We start from the raw sequence: 20,423 nt of genomic DNA, 5'->3' as shown, positions 1-20,423 counted from the left end.
TACCTGTGTTATGACGCAAATAACATCCTTATTATTCTGTTATCATTGTTTCTGAAGGATTGATGTTAACCATCCATACCTTTACTTCTTTTTATGGAATCTTTATTCTTTACACGTGGCATTCGACTCGTAATCTGAAGGTCGCAGGTTCGAATCCCGGTCGCACCAAACATGCTCGCCATTTCAGCCGTGAGGGAGTTATATTGTTATGGTCAATCCCACTATTCTTTGGTAAAAGAGTAGCCCAAGAGTTGGCGGTGGGTGGTGATGACAAGCTGCCTTTCCTTTAGTATTGCACTGCAAAATTAGGAACGACTAGCGCAGATAGCTCTCGTGGCTTTGCGCAAAATTAAAAAACAAACAAACAAAGTGTGTTTGTTGTTGTATCTTAATTCAGTGTTTCAACAAGGTTGTATCTTAATTCAATGTTTCAACAAGGTTGTAACCATAACTAACTTCTAAATACAAAGAGATTCCAACTGTAATATTTATTGTTTTTAAAGAACAACAAGTTTCTGTAGGAGAGCTAACTTTAAGGAGTGATTATAACATCGTTTACACTAGAATTATGATTTTTAAAACTATTACTAATTAATAATACATATAAAACTGATACTATGTTTGAAACTGTTTCACCTCAGTGAAGCTGGTTGACACCATTGTTTTAGTTTTTGAGTTATCACATAATACAAAAAAAGCAAAAAAACAAACAAACTAGAAATGCAATTCAAACTTTCTGCTATGATATTTACAGACATTACCAGAACTTGTGACTCAGTAAGTATATAGACATTGTTATAACAGTAAACACTGTGTAGTGTTGTAAAGTTCTGATGACCTATTGAACATATTTAAAATATCATTTCAATGAACAATCCGAGCGGGTCTGGCATGGCCAGGTGGGTAGGGCACTCGACTCGTAATCGCAAGTTGCAATCCCTATCACGCCAAACGTGCTCGCCTTTTCAGCCGTGGGGACGTCATAATGTAACAGTCAATCCCACTATTCGTTGGTAAAAGAGAAACTCAAGAGTTGGCGGTGGGTGGTGATGGATAGTTGCCTTACCTATAGTTTTACACTGCTAAATTAAGGACGGCTAGCGCAGATAGCCCTTGTGTAGCACTGGGCGAAATTCAACAAACAATCCGAGCCATAGGCAGTGGTACTGAGTTGCTGATACTTATTAGAACAATGATTTAGCCTTTTGAAACAAAGGTACGATAGTATTTAGTATTTCTCTATCCATGCAAAGAGATATCTCATTCCCATATCCTATGATACTGATCATAGCCTTCCTGAACAATCCTACACAGAGAGACGAAACATCTATAGAAAATATGGTAAAGTGTCTAATCCGAAACCAATATTTATCCATCGTTTCTAGAATGACTGATTGAAAACAATTTTCAAGACTCTGTTTTACTATCAAGGTTGTAGATTTCAAAGTTCACATACAGAAAAATGGTGCTAGCTTTTATAAAGTACCCAAATATAAGGAGATTTGTACAGATATCAAAGATGGCGCATACTCCCACTGAGTGTTTCGATATAAGTTCAATTTGTTTTTACAATTCTAATAAGTTATTATTGTCTGAACCATTGATTTTAAAATATGTGGCTACAAGGCTACAAACAACAATGAATAATTTTATGCACTAATTCGGTATTATAATTATTATATATACATACATTTTTAACATTTATTTCTCTGAACCTAAAATATTTTTCCTCTCACGCGGGTTTGTTGAACATCATGTACTTACAGATCTGTATTTGAGGTCTATTGCAGAATACAAGAGGTGTCCAGATACTTTTGGAAGAGCTGTCTAATAACAAATCTTAAATAATTTCGCTTGACATCCAACCCACATATGCCATTCACCCTCCTAATGTAATTTTTGCACTTGGTGAAGTGAAAACAGGGAAGTTATTATTGAAGTAACTTCCAGACACGACAACAAACATATAGCTGTACACAACAAGGCTACGTTGACGAATGAAGACAATGGAGGTATTGTTGAAGTAACTTATAAACATACGAAACTTTTACTGTAATAATGTTTAAACAGTTCTGAGTAAATTTCTACTGTATGTTTATTGAAATTTAACTTAATCATTATCATTAAATTTAACAAGTTTTATGTTTCTAAGATATATTTAAGTTTTTTTGTTAATTTGAAGATTTATATTAGAAACAGAGAACTGTTACAATTAAACAATATTTAATTGTGTAATTGTTTTTGTAAAGAGGATTTGTTTGTTTGTTTGTTTTGGAATTTCGCACAAAGCTACTCGAGGGCTATCTGTGCTAGCCGTCCCTAATTTAGCAGTGTAAGACTAGAGGGAAAGCAGCTAGTCATCACCACCCACCGCCAACTCTTGGGCTACTCTTTTACCAACGAATAGTGGGATTGACCGTCACATTATACGCCCCCACGGCTGGGAGGGCGAGCATGTTTAGCGCGACGCGGGCGCGAACCCGCGACCCTCGGATTACGAGTCGGGCCCATTGTAAAGAGGAAGGAATGTTATTAAGAATGATGGACTTTCACAGATACATGTTAAATAACGTAAGTAGTTACTTAGGGATGTTATTTGTAATGACGGACTTTGGGCGATACATGTTAAATAACATAAGTAGTTACTTAGATTCTACAAATGATATTCGAATATTTATTTGTTATTTATGATAATTTCAATACTCATGTTTTATGACTAGTTCTTAGTCCACCATATTAAGATATTATTGTTTTATGATGAACTCTGTCACAGTAATATTTCATTCATCATTCTTACAGAAACGCAGCTGCAAGCAAAACCACATTTCCCACCATTTCGCTAGCTCTCAAATTAACTTCCAAACCATTACTTGCACCTAAGAAAGTGTAAGCTTCCTACACGTACTGAAGGTAATGCTGGAACTTGCCACTTTTCTTACACTCGGATTATGAATCGAACGCCTTAACACACTTGGCCGGGCCGGGCCGGACCCTTATGTTTTTGTCTTATTCTAAATAAACGTGACTGTTAAAATATTTGGCGAAATAATTTTACTTTATAAAATAAAGAAACCATAAGAATTAGAGAAAACGTTAAAGCAAATGTAGAGATTAGATGACACATATTACTATTTAAAGATATATTTACTTTTCCAACAGACCATAGAACATTAGATCGATTTCTTAGGTTTTCTGAGGAAAAACAAAAGTCCTTACATTACGGTTACTGTAACCTAGTATATCTTATTACGTTACTCAATTATTTTTTTTAGCGCTACCGTAATGCAATATACCTTAGTTTGCTTACTTTGTTTTTGTCTAAGATTTACTGCAATTTAACTTACCTTGACTTGTTTTCTAGATTAGGGTTTCCGTAATAATACACTATTTTGTTAGTTATATTTTACATTATTGTTTCGGTAAATAAGTATATCTTGTTAAATTACCCTATTAGGCCTAGTGTATCTTGTTAAACTTTCTATATTGTTTAGTTTTCTAGGTTTAATGTTTTAGAGTAACTGAAACCTAATATCTCTTGTGCAACTAGTATGTTTTCTGTTTTAGAGAAACTATAACTTCGTATATTTTGAATTACCACACAGCCCGTCAATAATGACGGGGCAAGTACTACCACCCCATCCCATGGTATATCCTAACCAACATTTTCATTCTAAATAAATAAATTTTGCGAACTTAAGTTTGACCAATAAGGAAGTAGAAGAGCGCAGTCTAGCCAATCAGACGTTAATAAGCTCTTTTGTGAGCCAGTCATAATTAAAATGAGTTATGAAATAAATTTGTGACGTATTCATAGGCTAATTATTGATAAAATTCAGATTAACAACTTCTAATATATAGAAAACCTACTGCGTTTTATTAACACTACGTTTCAACAATGTTGATTAGAAACGAATGTATAGTCTAATATTGTTGTTAGTATACGTACTAAAAGTATAAAATAAAATGCATACACAACAAAAATGGAAAAATATTTGATTTCTTAATTTAGTCTTAGTTGATTAAAGACGTTTGTATTTTTTATTAAAAACGTTTGCGATATAACAGAAATTAGCTAAATTCAAAAACGCCTGACATTAAAATTAAATCAATATTTTTACTTTCATTATAAATTTTATACATTTATCTCTAGACTAGGTACTCCCACACTATGTCTTTATTTTCAGGCTTATTTTACCAACACTCACGACACTTATAAGGTTTCATTGCACACGGATCCTCACGTTCTCCTCGCACTCTCGTTACTAAAATCGTAACAGGAAGACAGTAATAGAAAATATTCTAATTAGATAAATGCATTTTGACATTCATGACTTCTCCTATTTGAGAAATCAAGAAAAATCAGGCGTAACGTAAATTTGAGAAGATCCAGTGTTATAGTTTATAGATTCTAACAACGTCGTGAGCAGACACAACTTCCTAGATTAGAGGATCTGACATTATTTTGAGAAGATCCAGTGTTATAGTTTACAGATTCTAACAACGTCGTGAGCAGACACAACTTCCTAGATTAGAGATTCTGACATTATTTTGAGAAGATTTGATGTTCTGCTTTATAGATTTTGATCACTTTGAAGAGATGTAGTAATATAGTTCACTCATTTTGATAAAATCTAGAATTGTTAACAAATTCTGACAACATCTTGACGAAGTCTAATATTCTACTTTACGGTTGACCATATATTGCAAAGGTTTCATATTGTATGTTACTTTCTTTTCCATGTAATTAAAGGATGGATTGTTAGACATGAAATACTAGTAACATTTTAAAAACTGTTGTAATGTATTACACTTCATTCTATATTATCAACGTATCTGTTTTATAGAATAGAATAAAGAAACCATGACTAATATTAAGAATTGAGGTAAATAACATCTAACATGTCGGGAGATAAGATGTTACCCTGTAATAAGGTGTTATAAATCTGGACTTGAATGTTTGGGCAAGTTTGGGCCAGAAAATTATACAGCTAGAAAACTCTCACCTTGAACCGTCAACTCTGTTGTCACGAGGAGCAGAATGAACCTCACAGTTCTGTGTAAGTTTACAGTTATTGTACTCGACAATAAGCTTGTCTTCATCTCTCCTGTCGTTTTCAGAGTGACCACTTTCCCTACAGGGCACGAGCTTGGAGTTACCTGAACCAAAGAAAGAATAAAATGAAAACGGGAGGGAGTAACGGGGAGCAAAGTAAAATATAGGAACAAGATCGAAGTGTTTTGCGACTGCGCGTTTGTTCCGTTGTTTTGGTATTCTATTCATGAGTGTGACTCCCCCCCCCCTTCCTTCTCAGGTAGCAAGATTACAAATAATGAACATGTTGTGAGCTCGGAGGAAATATCTCAAAAACAAGATTTTCTCTCAGAACTCACATTTAGTCTGTAAAGTCGTTCTTCACGTTAACTTATACCTAACAACAGATAACACTACAGTGTTCAACTGATCAAAACACAGCATAAAAAAACGTTTACAATTTTGACACTTTACGAAGTCAATTACACGAAGTACATTTGTTCTTTTAGAATGTGGTCAATGTGATCAAGTTAAATGATTGGGAAAAAATGCAACCTAACATCATTTAATCGAATTTACTTGTTACACAAATTACATAAGTCTCGTATCTTAGGAAATCATGTTATGGGTTTCATTGATTGTATCTGATACTCGTGTTCTACTGTATTCATGTTAACCATTTAATTTCCTGAATGTGATTGAATACACTTTACTGGCGTCCACCTATGAATGAAATATCTTTGACAATTAATATCAAATTATTTCTAACATTGTTAACTTACTACCTTAACTTCACAAATTTAGCTTTTAGTTACATAAAGGTTTATTATGGTCTGATGCTTTAAATTTAATAAGATTCAGAATTTTAGCATTCTCTTCTCTGATTCGGTATTCTAGTTTCCTAAAATGATATTACGTAAGTTTATTTTGTGACGTTCGTAAAAGATTTGTTTTTGAATTTCACGTAAAGTTAAACAAGGGCTATCTGCGCTAGCCGTCTCTAATTTTGCAATGTAAGACTAAAGGGAAGGCAGTTAGTCATCACCGCCAACTCTTGGGCTACTCTTTTACCAACGAATAGTGGGATTGGCCGTGACATTATATACCCCCACAGCTGAAAGGGCGAGCATGTTTGGTGCGACGGGTATTCGAACCCGCGACCATAAGATTACGAGTCGAACGCCTTAACCCACCTGGCCATGCCGGGCCTTGTTTACAAAAAGATTATTTCTCTAAACTTGGAAAAACTAGATGTCGCTGCGGAGAGATGAGGTAGAACTATGTTTTCCAAACGATCATCAAAGTTATAATTAGTGACGAAAGCAGACAAGAAAGCAGTTGTGATACACGTTCCTGTCAATCCAAGAAATGTATAACACTATAAAACTGAGCCAAAAGGAGTGTCTTCCTCATTCCAGTGATATATGTGTATAATTATAAACTGATTTACTTTTATGAAACCTGTTCTCTACTCCATAAATGACAGATTGTAACCCTAAACAAACTAGTACGTGAAGACGTGGTTTAATAAGATATCTGCGTGAAGTAAAGGTGGAAAACAGAATGACAAAAACAGCTTTAGTGAGATCCAAAGATCACTGAATCTCACGATTCGTGATGAAATTAAGAAATCAGCACGGAACATTTTATGTGTTATAATAAATAACACATGTCTACAAATGTAAACTTCATTAAAGTTGTTTTGGCTTTAATTTCATTTTTTTTATCACGTAAGGAAAATTTACCAGTTGGGAAAGACAGAGAAAACACTTTTCTTAGATCAAGTTATTATTTCGTTTGCCGCAGTGAACATATTTTATTATATTCCGGTTATAAAACAGTCGGTTAGACTCTTACGTCGCGATAGTCTAGAGAAATCTACAGTCAGCGGTTGTCAAAATTTTACGCATACAAAATGTGATAAAATTTAAATGAAATTGATCCAGTTATGTAAACTGACATTTGACATTTTGTGAAAACCTGTACATGATGGATTAAGTATAAAAGAATTATTGTTGAATATGTAAAATTTCAAGACAACAAAACAATCGTAGGACTACTGTTATTGTCAGGCATTGAACATTTCATGTGAAATATATTGTAGTGTTAAAGTCGAGAATAGGATGTTTTAATCTGATTGTATATGGTTCACACATGCGTCACTTAATTCTAAGGTACAATGCGTAAGTTCTTGGCTAACACATAAAAACAGTACACCTATAACAACATCTCTTGTTCTTTCTAGTGTATTTGATTGAATTGAAGGCTTCGTTTTTCATTTAGTTTTTAAGAAGAAAGGTAAGAAACTGAACATTTATTTATAAACAGGGGGATGTAGATATTTTACTGAAACAACAACAGGTTTCTTAGGATAACATAGCTTTGCTTTCACCGTGTACCTATAGAAAAGGCGGAGTCTATCTTATTTAGTTCAAGCTACGTAGGGGTGTGAAATGCTGTAGACGAATTGAAGACAATTCGTCACAGAGAAAATCGATTCTGGTAAGTGAGAAGACAGAGCAGTTCCTATCTTCCCATCTGATCATAAAACTAGTATTTTTCATAGATACCGTGGCGTGCGGTCTCTAGAGGGCGTTGTTCTAAGGCACACAAGAATAATAGCTCTCGTGGGACGTGTTAAAAGGCACAGAGCATGCGCTGCAAGGTAAGAGTGTAACGAGAATTGTTAAAAAAAGCAAAAAACCTCTTACAACATCAATACCCTTGTCCATTTAGAACATAACATTAGCACCAAGCACAAACCATTCCCCCTGCTTCACGAAATGTATAGAATTGAAAGTTTCAGGCTCTGAATGTTAAGGTGTTTTTTTGTGTGAAAAGTGGAGTAACTGTTTCAAAGAAGATAAAAAATCGGAGATAACCATTAGAAAAAAATTAGGAAATAAAACCTGAAAATCATGTTGTTTCTTTACCACAATACGTGAAAAAAATTAAATATATATATATATTTATAAGAATAATTTTGTCGTCACCTATGTTTCCCTTAACCTAAAAGAGATTTGCTAGATTCACAGATTATGTACCAACTTACACAATGGGTTAGCTGGACATTTTCTACCCTAATTCTAAGCTGCCTAAATTGAGGATTTGATTGTCATTTATAGAGAGCAGCCAGAGACCCAAAGGGAATGGGCTGGGAACCACGAATGCTCGAAGCCATAATTAGGGAATACTAGCCACTAGGCCACGTTTGGAATACATGTAAAAAGAGCTATTGTTACAGTTCTTAAAATTTAGTAAAACAATAAAATCACTGATAATTTTCCTTTTGTTTAAATAATCTTAATGGTTTTATATGATAATAAAACAATGTTTATTATATGTATATATCAAGTGGACACTTTATTTGATTCCTCAAACTAGAATGGACCATATTTGACCATATTCAGAAATTGGACTCAACATGGATCACATTGCTTATAGCATACTACATGGTGTTTGATTGTAGCTCGTTTATTCACAGATTTAACCCTAACACTCGTGTTCATTTGAAAAATTATCAGAGAGATACAGATCTGATAACGAAGAAAAATGATCGAAGTAACGGTTCTGTTCGAACCAATACAGATGTCTTAATAATGTATTATCCATCAATATAGAAATACGTCGTATTTAACGTATTTAACTCTTGAGCTACATTTTACCAACGAATATTAAGATTAATCCTATTTGCCTAAAGAATGAGCATTTTTAGATAAGGGCTCTCGAACCCGCGACCCACAAATTACGACTTGAACTCCCTAACCACCAAGCCATGCCAACCCCTTTTAACCTTGACGTCGAGAGAGTGATGTACCGTCTTGCAATACCTTAATCATAAAGATGGAAATACATCATTCTGAGTTACTGATTGTGGTAGTACAGGTGTTTTTGATCGTCTTTGTTCACCTTCAGCCTGAAGATTCTTAAATATGAAGTACAAAAATAGAGGGAGCTTCATAATTTTTGGCAGTGCAAGAATAACAGAACATTGTGGTAACATGTTAAGATGTAAAACATTATTTCATGCTAACCTTGTGTCAGTATTTTCTAAAACACCAAAACTGAGGTATTACAATCTAGAATACTAAAGCTGGCAGTGCTAATGTGATAGATTGTCTTGATAATGCCTTAAAGACTGAAACGGCTCATTCTAAGATTAAGTTTGGTAGTACGAAAGTTCTAGATGGTTTGGGTAATGCCTTATTCCAACACACTGAAAAATTTCAGTGACTGGTGTTAATTTTGACAATGCGAGTATGGTGGAATGTCTTGGTAACGTCTTAACCCCCAGGATAGGAATACATAATTCTGTGGCTTGGTTGGTAATGTCTTAACTATGAAGATAGGAATGCATCATTCTGTGGTCTTGGCAATGTCTTAACTATGAGGATAGGAATGCATCATTCTGTGGTCTTGGCAATGTCTTAACCACCAACATTTGTCTTTTAGGATGTTCAACAGTGTTTTGATATGCACGAGATATCTTTAAAAGAATGAAAGGATCAACCTTCCATCTCGAAAACAGTTGAAATGTCAGTTGCGATGAAGAGTGAAAACGAATCCTGAAACCATATCACGCGGTTTCTGTCGTTTGTTTTCTATAATTTTAGATCTAAACATTATACAGGAATCATGTTTGTATCCAAAATAAGCAGTTCGATGTCCTTTGCAAAGTGGGCTAGAGTTAGTCGAAAACTGACCACTGGTGAAGAAACCATTCAGCTGGTGTGCAGACTGCTACACATCCAGTCCTCCCTCAGTCAGTCTTCTTTAGTTTATAAACATATCCAATCACCCCTTCCCAGTTTCTTTCACTTTATAAGCAAATCCAGTCAAACCTTGGTCAATCTTTTACGCTTCATAAGCACGTACAGTTATTTCTCGGCAAATTTTCTATACTTTATAAGCACACTGCACTATCTCTCGGTCAGTTTCTTTTACTTTATTAGTAAATCCAATCATTGTTCGAAAATTAAACATCATTAAGACATTTCAATCGTTTCACGTTATAAGCACACCCAATAATCTTCCAGTTAGTCATCTTTATGAGCACATTCATTTAGTTTTCAACCATTCTACTTCATAAGCACGTTTGACCATTCTTCGGCCTGTTTATCTACTTGAAAATCACATTAGAACATCTCTCAGGTACTTCATTTTATGAGCCCATCCAATCATCTTTCGATCAGTCACCTGTGGTTAAAGTCACAGATGTGCTGTCATAATTCCTTCACCATCACAAATATTGAAATGTTAAATGTCTGAGGCTAGGATACGAAGAAAACATGAGCTAGTTATGTGTTTGTTTTTTTTCTGAAATTATTGAAAGTTAATATTCTATTAGAGAATCACTCTGAACGTACTGAAACTAACCTGATGTCTTATCCAACAATTCAGTACTCTTGTTTGAAGCAAAAAATAATCCAGATTGTACAGAGGAAGATTTTTCAGTGATGTCGAGAAACCCACTTGTTGAGAAATTTATATGCAAAAACGGCTCGTTTGGGTTGAGAAAATATTTTACATAGAAGAGCGAACAACGTTTCGACCTTCTTCGGTCATCGTCAGGTTCACAAAGAAAGAGGTAACTGAGGAAGATTTTTATTTCTGGCATGTTTTATTTTCTTTTAAACTATCGACCTTCATAATAAGTTAGTAAGGTAGAAAATAAATTTACAATTTAACTTTCCGATTTTGTATTTCTGATGGTTCACGATACTCCCTCTCGTTTGTTGTTGTTTTTTTCGAAACATTAAATCACACATTTCTTCCAAACTTTATCTTTCATGGATGATGTCCGAAATAAGCTTTCCCCCCAGTGTCAAAGCGGTATGTCTGTGGACTTATATCGCTAGAAGCCGGGTTTTGATATCCGTCTTGGGCAGACCAAAGGTCATCCATTGTGTAGCTTTGTGATTAAAGCGACTGATTTTCTAGTGACGTAAGCTCATCACGAACATGTCTTGTGAAATTAACTATGGTCACAGAGAAAACTCTTGCTGGGTGAGTGGTGAAATATTAATGTTAGAGGTTGGACATAAAACTCTAACAATTTATACTATAAGCTGAATGATAAACACTTTATTATACATAATGTTTAGGGACAAACTTTGAAAAAAAATAAAGCCACGCTTATCATTCATACATCTACTAAACTTTATTTGAAACTTAATCAAATTTTCTGTCTCCATAACATCTGAAAAACAACTCCTTTCACAGGTCAATCACCTTATTTGAAAAAATCAAATTGTCTTTACTGGAGACGTCTTCTATTTTACGTAAATGTATATTTTGTTTGGATTGTTTTGTTTTTGAATTTCACACAAACCTACATGAGAGCTATCTGCGCTAGCAGTCCCTGATTTAGCAGTGTAAGACTAGAGGGAAGGCAGCTAGTCATCACAGCCCACTGCCAACTCTTGGGCTACTCTTTTACTAACGAATAGTGGGATTGACCCATAACATTATAACGCCTCCACGTCTAAAAGGGCGAGCATGTTTGGTGTGAGAGGGATTCGAACCCGCGACCCTCGCATTATGAGTCGAGTTCCTCACCTAGTTATGACAGGTACAAATGTAAATTTGTCTCAGTTAGTTTGTTTTTTAATTATCTCTGTTAAGTATGAAAAATATTAGGGCAAGTTGGAAACGTATCGACAATGAAGTATCATGTTCAATAGGCAAGTTACAATTGTTCTGAACAATGGAAGAACTACAATATTGGAACAAAGGGCGATTTAAAATATCATGAAGGACAGTCATATTGCAATGCCATTAAAAATAGTCGAGTTAGGATATTGTGAAATAAGCTTAGTTAGAATATCATTAACAGTGATAGAGGTAGAATATTATTAACAGTGATAGAGGAAGTACCAGTTACAATACTGTGAACAATAGAACAGTTACTGTATTATTAATAACGCAAACCAGGATTAGTTCAATCCGGAATTTTTAAGAACTTATTGAATAAGAAACATAACTTGAACTGGAAATTCTTTGGTGTGGAATACTATTGGAGGAAAAAGAAATGACGTACATAACAATGTAACGTACATTTTGTTCTTGAAGTGTAATACAATCTGCTGATAGACACTTCGAAAAGAAAATAATTTGTTTTGAAAATCTATTGTGTCTTTATTTTTATCATGTTATTTTGTCTTCTTGTACGTTCAATTAAATCTGTCTAAATAAATACAGGTCGGAGAAAACAAGTTTTATATTAGAAACTCAACAATGAAAATGTGCAACATTTCCAGTTTTAAGTCATTACTGGAATAATTTATTTTAAAACGGAGATATTTTATTTCTTGTTAGGGTTAAAATTCTATTTTCAATGGTAACATTGGTTGTCAAGGAGAAGAGAGGACCGACGCAGATTCTGAATATTTAAAATCAAATAAGGACTTAATGAGTTCCTTTTATAGCAAAGCCACATCGGTCTATCTGCTGTATCCTTCGAGAGGAATCGAACCCATGATTTTAGCGTTATAAATCCGTAGACTTACCGCTATCCCACAGGAGGACAAAAACTTTGCGTGATTGAGAATTTGGATCGTGATATTTTCTTGCTGTATACGGTAGGAAACGCCTGTTTTGTTTTGTTTTACATTCCTTTACTATTAAATAATTTTTCCTACCTATGTTATGTGAAGTAACTTAGAATTTGTTCTTTCGCTTTAAATAAAAACAAAACTTCAGAACGTGAGTTACATAATTAGCTTGTGAGTTTGGTTTACAATCTCCCCACCCAGACAAACAATGTTAGATCTTCTGATCATACATTCTCTTGGTTAATCTTGGTTCGATTGCAAAGGTCAAGTTCATTCTTTATCCCTGTCGCCAAAGTTCCCTCTTGTAACGTTCGCTCTGTGGTTTGTTTTGTTTGTTCGCTTTGTAATTTGTTTATTCGTTAAGGCCCAAAATTATATACAAAGAGCTATTTGTGTTCTGCCCATCACAGGTATCGAAACCCGATTTTTAGAGCCGTAAATCTTGACACTTAACTCTTAGTCACGGTGGGGAAGAAAATTCAACATATTAAAAAAGTTGGTTTTTTTCTGTCCGAATTGAATAATACTTTCTTCTAATAATGTGACTGAAACATCAATAGTATAGCTTCTTCTCATGTTGTTGTTGAAACACTAACACTATTGTTTCTTCTAATAATGTGGTTAAAACACTAACACTATTGTTTCTTTTAATGGTGTTGTTGGAGTACTAACACTATTGTTTCTTCTAATAATGTGGTTGAAACACTAACACTACTGTTTCTTTTAATGGTGTGGTTGGAACGCTAACAATATTGTTTATTTTAATGGTGTTTGTTGAATATTTTGATTTCACTTGGAAGTTGCCTCAATAAATATCGTTTGCTGCATTTCCTTACAAAATTTCATGTAAATATCCATTAGTGACGTCATTCAACCAGAAAAAGAAAAAACGGTTACAACATACTTGTAAGTTGGAAAATCCTCTTAGAATTTTATGAAGACCGTGAAATACTTTCAGATAGCTAACTGCTTGTCTAATGGTTAAACATTGTGCTTCTTTAATTATATAAATTTTAATAAGTAGTCTTGCTAATCGAGTTTATTCTTTTGCCAGAGTTGTAGTTTGACTTGAATAATATATCTCCAAACTTTGCTAAATATTCTTTAAAACAAAATATCCAATACTGTTTTCTATAACACATTTTGAGACCGCGGTACTATAAATTTTACTTAAATTCTTCAGTGCTAATTATTTCCTCAGATTCGTGAATCGATTACTTGGAATTTATCACAATGCTACACAATGGGCAGTCTGTGCTCTGTCCACAACATGTATCGAAACCAATTTTGTAGCGTTGTGATTTTGCAGCCATACTGCTGTACTCTGGGAGGAGTTCTTCAGAACTTAGATTTAAACATATTTTATATAAATCTATTAGGATTCAAGACTAAACCACTCATTTGAGATCTAATATTAGTATATGATTGACCAGAGTTATACTAAATTTGTTAATTACGTGTTTGTTTTCTTATAGCAAACCCACATAGGGTAATCTGCTGAGTCCACCGAGGGTAATCGAACCCCTGATTTTAGCGCTGTAAATCCGTACACATACTGCTGTACCAGCGGGAGACTAATTGTTACGACAATAATTTCAAAACATTTCAAAATGGTACAAAGTAATATTTAAACATTAGTGTAATTGAGCTTTAGATTACATCTCGTAATGAGGTTTCCTACCAGTAGTTTAGGTTCGCCAAATTAACCAACTATTGTTACGGACACACGTCTTTCTTACCTGTAGCTTTCTACAGATTTACAACGCTAAAATTGGGGGTTCGATTCCCCTCGGTGGGCTCATTATTAAAGGCCTGGCATGGCCAAGCACGTAAGGGTTCGCGCCCGTGTCGCGCTAAACATGCACGCCCTCCCAGCCGTGGGGGCGTCAATCCCACTATTCGTTGGTAAAAGAGTAGCCCAAGAGTTGGCGGTGGGTGGTGATGACTAGCTGCCTTCCCTCTAGTCTTACACTGCTAAATTAAGGACGGATAGCACAGATAGCCCTCGAGTAGCTTTGTGCGAAATTCCAAAACAAACAAACGAACAAACCTGTAGCTTAGTTTTATCAAATTAACCAACTATTTTTTTCGGATAAATATTATTCCTCGCATGCAGCTTAGATTGATCAAATTAATCAACTATTATTTTGAGATGCAAAGTTTACACATTTCACTTCGATGTCCAACAATCTCAGGTTTCTAAAAGTTTTCATTTAAAGATTTGAATAATGTTCATTGTTTTTATTGTACTCCAGTTGCAAAACTTAGTTTATTCACCACGAGTCTACGGACTTATAACACTAAAATCCTTTGTTAAATACCTTACAGTGAACACAGAATATACCCCGACATGGTTTTGATCCAAAACAATCGTATTAAGTTTTGTTATATCGTTTAAACTAACGAAACTGAAGGATAAAACTTTTCAAATTCCAAAACTGAAATAAAATATATTTTTAAACTTTTAAATTCATTCAAAAGATCCCCGTTACACCAAAGCTCGCCCTTTCCACCATGGGGGGTTATAATGAGTTCACAGGGCGATAATGTATAGCTGGTGTCTTAAAACACCATGTTCTTTGTGATTTATAAGACCTAGAAACATGAAATCTGATATCCTTATTAAGAGGTTTTATGTCCATGATTAATGAAACTTAGCGACATGGATCCAAATACATTTAGGCTTAGCATGGCCAGGTAGTTAGGGCGCTTGACTTTAAACTGAGGATCGCGAGTTCGAATCGCCGTCACACCAAACAAGCTCGCTCTTTTACCCGTGGGAGCATTATAATGTTACGGTCAATCCCACTATTTGTTAGTAAAAGAGTAGCCCCATAGTTGGCGGTGGGTGGTGATGACTAGCTGCCTTCCCTCTAGTCTTACACTGCTAAATTAGGGACGGCTAGCACGGATAGCCCTCGAGTAGCTTTGCGCGAAATTCAAAACAAACAAACAAACAAATCTATCTGGCCATGCCGGGCCGATTAGGTACAGAGATTAATGTTTTACCGTTTTTTTGACGACTTGAGATCACCTAATACAGTTTGTGCAAAAGTAAAAAATTATATTTCAGTCAACTTTCAAAGGACAGTGGAAGGTAAACCACAGATGGAACATCACAAGTTTACTAATCTTCATACTTAGTACAACAGTGGAAGTGTTTGAGTTTAGTAAACAGTTAATATTGTATGTGTCCTCTTTCTGCTTCAACAACTGTAGCCTTCCAGGCATTGTTGCAACATATTTAACCAGAGTGTCCTTTAAGATTTTACTCCAAGTGTCTCTAATGCACTTCCTTAAACTTTCTATGGAAATAATTTTAAATTTGTAATGGTTTTGATATAGCAAATCTCAGATCTGCTCGATTGGGTTGATATCAGGGCTCTGTGTGGGTCATTGTATCATTTCAATGACTCCAGCAGCAACAAATATACAAACCAATGGGTACTTGTCCTGGTCCATTATTCCAGCTGTGTTGGAAATATCTCCTGCCGCTTCAGCAGAAAAAACACCCCCAGAACCATCACGCTACTTCCCCCATACTTCATGGTAGGTGTTATTCATCGAGGTAAGGATCTTTCACCTTTCTTTCGCCGGACGTATAACCTATGCTTTGAACCAGTCATTTCAAACTTGGACTTATCTGTTCATAATACCCTTTTACAATAGTCAGCAGTCCAGTTTTTGTGAGTTTTAGCAAATTTCAATCTCTTAACAATATTTGGAGAACGAAGATTTTTTAAACTGCTACACGACCAAATATTCTATTCTCGTTGAGACTTATTGACACTGTACATCTGGACACTTTTCTGTCATTTTTTACATGGTTGTTTATCTCATGCTTGAGATCAGTAACGGTCTTCCTTCTGTCCTGAAGGCTACATAAACAAAGATACTTAACATTAGTATAATTGAGTACAGGTGTTCTGCCTCTTCCTTTCTTATTTTCTATCCTACCTGTCTCTGTTTTATGTTTTATGGTGTACTGGTCAGTGTTTAGGGACCATTTCAAGTCTGCTACATATTGTCGGATAGTTCAACTAGCGTTACGTAAAGCTTTCATACAATGTTTTTGCTCTACTGACAATTCACTATACTTTTTGAGCAGTGGCATGGCAACAAAACTTAATATATAGTGTAAACACTGTTTTAGTCAAGGTTAATTTATGGAGTACAACCAAATTGATATACCGGTAACATATGCTAGCTTCTTTCTGTATAGTTAAAACACTGCAAGGGGTACAATGATAATTACTTCAGACTCTAAATTCAACCAGTATGTTCATTCAAGCAGAACCCTTATGATATGTCATTGGTACAAGTATATGGAAATCATAAATAATGATAACTATTCTCACCCTGACTCATACAATTGTTAACAAGGTTTAGTGAAACATTGCCACAGTGTTGAATTTTATATTCTGTAATGATATGAAAGAATTAGCCCCATGGAATAGAAAGAATGACAAACATATTCTCTTGTCCCAACACGTTTGAACAGCACTGTACAATCTCTGTTTACATATAAATACGAATGTTTTATAAGCTGTCATTGTGTGGTGCAATAATTGTTAGGACATAAAAACTAATGTTTTACCATTTGTTTGATGGTAACATTACCTTCAATGTTTACTGAAAGGAAATGACTTTATCAAATTCTACATTATCACAGACTGGCTTTATTGGTTTGTCACTCAAATAACTATTTATTCTCAGTATTTAAAGACAAAGTATATAAACAGTGTCCTAGCATATCATCGGAAAACGTACGACTGTGTAGTAAGTACGATATGGGATTTATTCTACTGGTAAGTACTAACCCTTGTGTGTTAGCTGTTATAAGAGGATATTGACTTTAGCTGTGTGACATAACAAGAGTAGCTTGAAACACGTAATATCTTTCAGATATACCTTCACTTTTAATTAGCGAGGAGAAGTAATGTTTAATCATTACGCTTTGTTTGTCACTTTAAAAATGGAAGAAAAAAAAAGTTCAGAAAATCGTTATATAAATAACTCTGATTCGAGACGATTAGGGTCACGCTATTCACTGAACATAATTAAACCAGTCTTTATCCTAAAATGATATTATTAGCAAATATTTAGTTTTGTTTATTCGTGAGATCTATTGTCTTAAACGCCTAAGATTTGTGAAACTAACGAAGTAGCCCCTACACATGTAGCTACTTTACGTGACGCTGGAGTCACGTAAACAAACTACTTCGCTAGGGTTAACAGAAAAGTAAGTTCAAAGAAGATAGATAGAATGAATATTTATCGTTTCAATATTGATAAATACATGAAAATCAATAATTCATGATAAAGGGCAAAAACCTAAAGTGCGAAGTTAACCCACTGCACAATCCGTAGTTCTAAACAGCTCTCAACATCCTCAGAAGATTCGTGATTTTTGTATGGAAGTTGTTTGTGAGTGCAATGGAAAATGATGTAACAATAGTTCCTAAAGCAACGAACACAATAAGGAGGGACAAATAATGTGTTATAAAGCTCAATGGGAAAGAAGTTCTGAATGTCGTAATAAGAATAGAATGTGGAACACAATGTAAAGAATGCTATGTAATACCAGTGGAGACACACACAACATTTGTAATATAAGAATACCAGTGGAGACACAAACAACATTTGTAATATAAGAATACCAGTGGAGACACACACAACATTTGTAATATAAGAATACCAGTGGAGACACACACAACATTTGTAATATAAGAATACCAGTGAAGACACACACAACATTTGTAATATAAGAATACCAGTAGAGACACACACAACATTTGTAATATAAGAATACCAGTGAAGACACACACAACATTTGTAATATAAGAATACCAGTAGAGACACACACAACATTTGTAATATAAGAATACCAGTAGAGACACACACAACATTTGTAATATAAGAATACCAGTGAAGACACACACAACATTTGTAATATAAGAATACCAGTAGAGACACACACAACATTTGTAATATAAGAATACCAGTAGAGACACACACAACATTTGTAATATAAGAATACCAGTGAAGACACACACAACATTTGTAATATAAGAATACCAGTAGAGACACACACAACATTTGTAATATAAGAATACCAGTAGAGACACACACAACATTTGTAATATAAGAATACCAGTAGAGACACACACAACATTTGTAATATAAGAATACCAGTGAAGACACACACAACATTTGTAATATAAGAATACCAGTGAAGACACACACAACATTTGTAATATAAGAATACCAGTAGAGACACACACAACATTTGTAATATAAGAATACCAGTAGAGACACACACAACATTTGTAATATAAGAATACCAGTAGAGACACGCAAAACTTTTGTAATATAAGAATACCAGTAGAGACACATACAACATTTGTAATATAAGAATACCAGTAGAGACACAAAAAACATTTGTAATATAAGAATACCAGTAGAGACACGCAAAACATTTGTAATATAAGAATACTAATAGAGACACACACAACATTTGTAATATAAAAATACCAGTAGAGACACACACAACATTTGTAATATAAGAATATCAGTAGAGACACACACAACATTTGTAATATAAGAATACCAGTGAAGACACACACAACATTTGTAATATAAGAATACCAGTAGAGACACACACAACATTTGTAATATAAGAATACCAGTAGAGACACACACAACATTTGTAATATAAGAATACCAGTGGAGACACACACAACATTTGTAATATAAGAATACCAGTAGAGACACGCAAAACATTTGTAATATAAGAATACCAGTGAAGACACACACAACATTTGTAATATAAGAATACCAGTAGAGACACGCAAAATATTTGTAATATAAGAATACCAGTGAAGACACACACAACATTTGTAATATAAGAATACCAGTAGAGACACACACAACATTTGTAATATAAGAATACCAGTAGAGACACACACAACATTTGTAATATAAGAATACCAGTGAAGACACACACAACATTTGTAATATAAGAATACCAGTAGAGACACATACAACATTTGTAATATAAGAATACCAGTGGAGACACAAAAAACATTTGTAATATAAGAATACCAGTAGAGACACGCAAAACATTTGTAATATAAGAATACCAGTAGAGACACACACAACATTTGTAATATAAAAATACCAGTAGAGACACACACAACATTTGTAATATAAGAATACCAGCGAAGACACACACAACATTTGTAATATAAGAATACCAGTGAAGACACACACAACATTTGTAATATAAGAATACCAGTAGAGACACACACAACATTTGTAATATAAGAATACCAGTAGAGACACACACAATATTTGTAATATAAGAATACCAGTGGAGACACACACAACATTTGTAATATAAGAATACCAGTAGAGACACGCAAAACATTTGTAATATAAGAATACCAGAGAAGACACACACAACATTTGTAATATAAGAATACCAGTAGAGACACGCAAAACATTTGTAATATAAGAATACCAGTGAAGACACACACAACATTTGTAATATAAGAATACCAGTAGAGACACACACAACATTTGTAATATAAGAATACCAGTAGAGACACACACAACATTTGTAATATAAGAATACCAGTGAAGACACACACAACATTTGTAATATAAGAATACCAGTAGAGACACACACAACATTTGTAATATAAGAATACCAGTAGAGACACAACATTTGTAATATAAGAATACCAGTAGAGACACACACAACATTTGTAGTATAAGAATACCAGTGGAGACACAAAACATTTGTAATATAAGAATACCAGTGGAGACACAAAACA

The 20,423-nt window shown here is 34.3% G+C and overlaps 1 protein-coding gene across 1 annotated transcript in view; it reads right to left on the bottom strand.

The window, feature by feature from the left end:
- LOC143230058 (uncharacterized) overlaps positions 1 to 20,423 on the bottom strand; it is a 51,709-nt gene that overhangs the window by 15,578 nt on the left and 15,708 nt on the right. The window contains exon 2 of the mRNA XM_076463054.1: positions 5,004 to 5,157. Coding sequence (XP_076319169.1) covers positions 5,004 to 5,100 — 97 coding nt within the window. The 5' untranslated portion in view covers positions 5,101 to 5,157. The remainder of the gene's footprint in view (positions 1 to 5,003; positions 5,158 to 20,423) is intronic.

Source organism: Tachypleus tridentatus, chromosome 10, assembly GCF_004210375.1.
Source record: "Tachypleus tridentatus isolate NWPU-2018 chromosome 10, ASM421037v1, whole genome shotgun sequence".
Classification (NCBI taxonomy): Eukaryota; Metazoa; Arthropoda; class Merostomata; order Xiphosura; family Limulidae; genus Tachypleus; species Tachypleus tridentatus.
The sequence above is the reverse complement of the archived record's forward strand: the minus strand, read 5'-3'. Positions and strand labels throughout refer to the sequence as shown.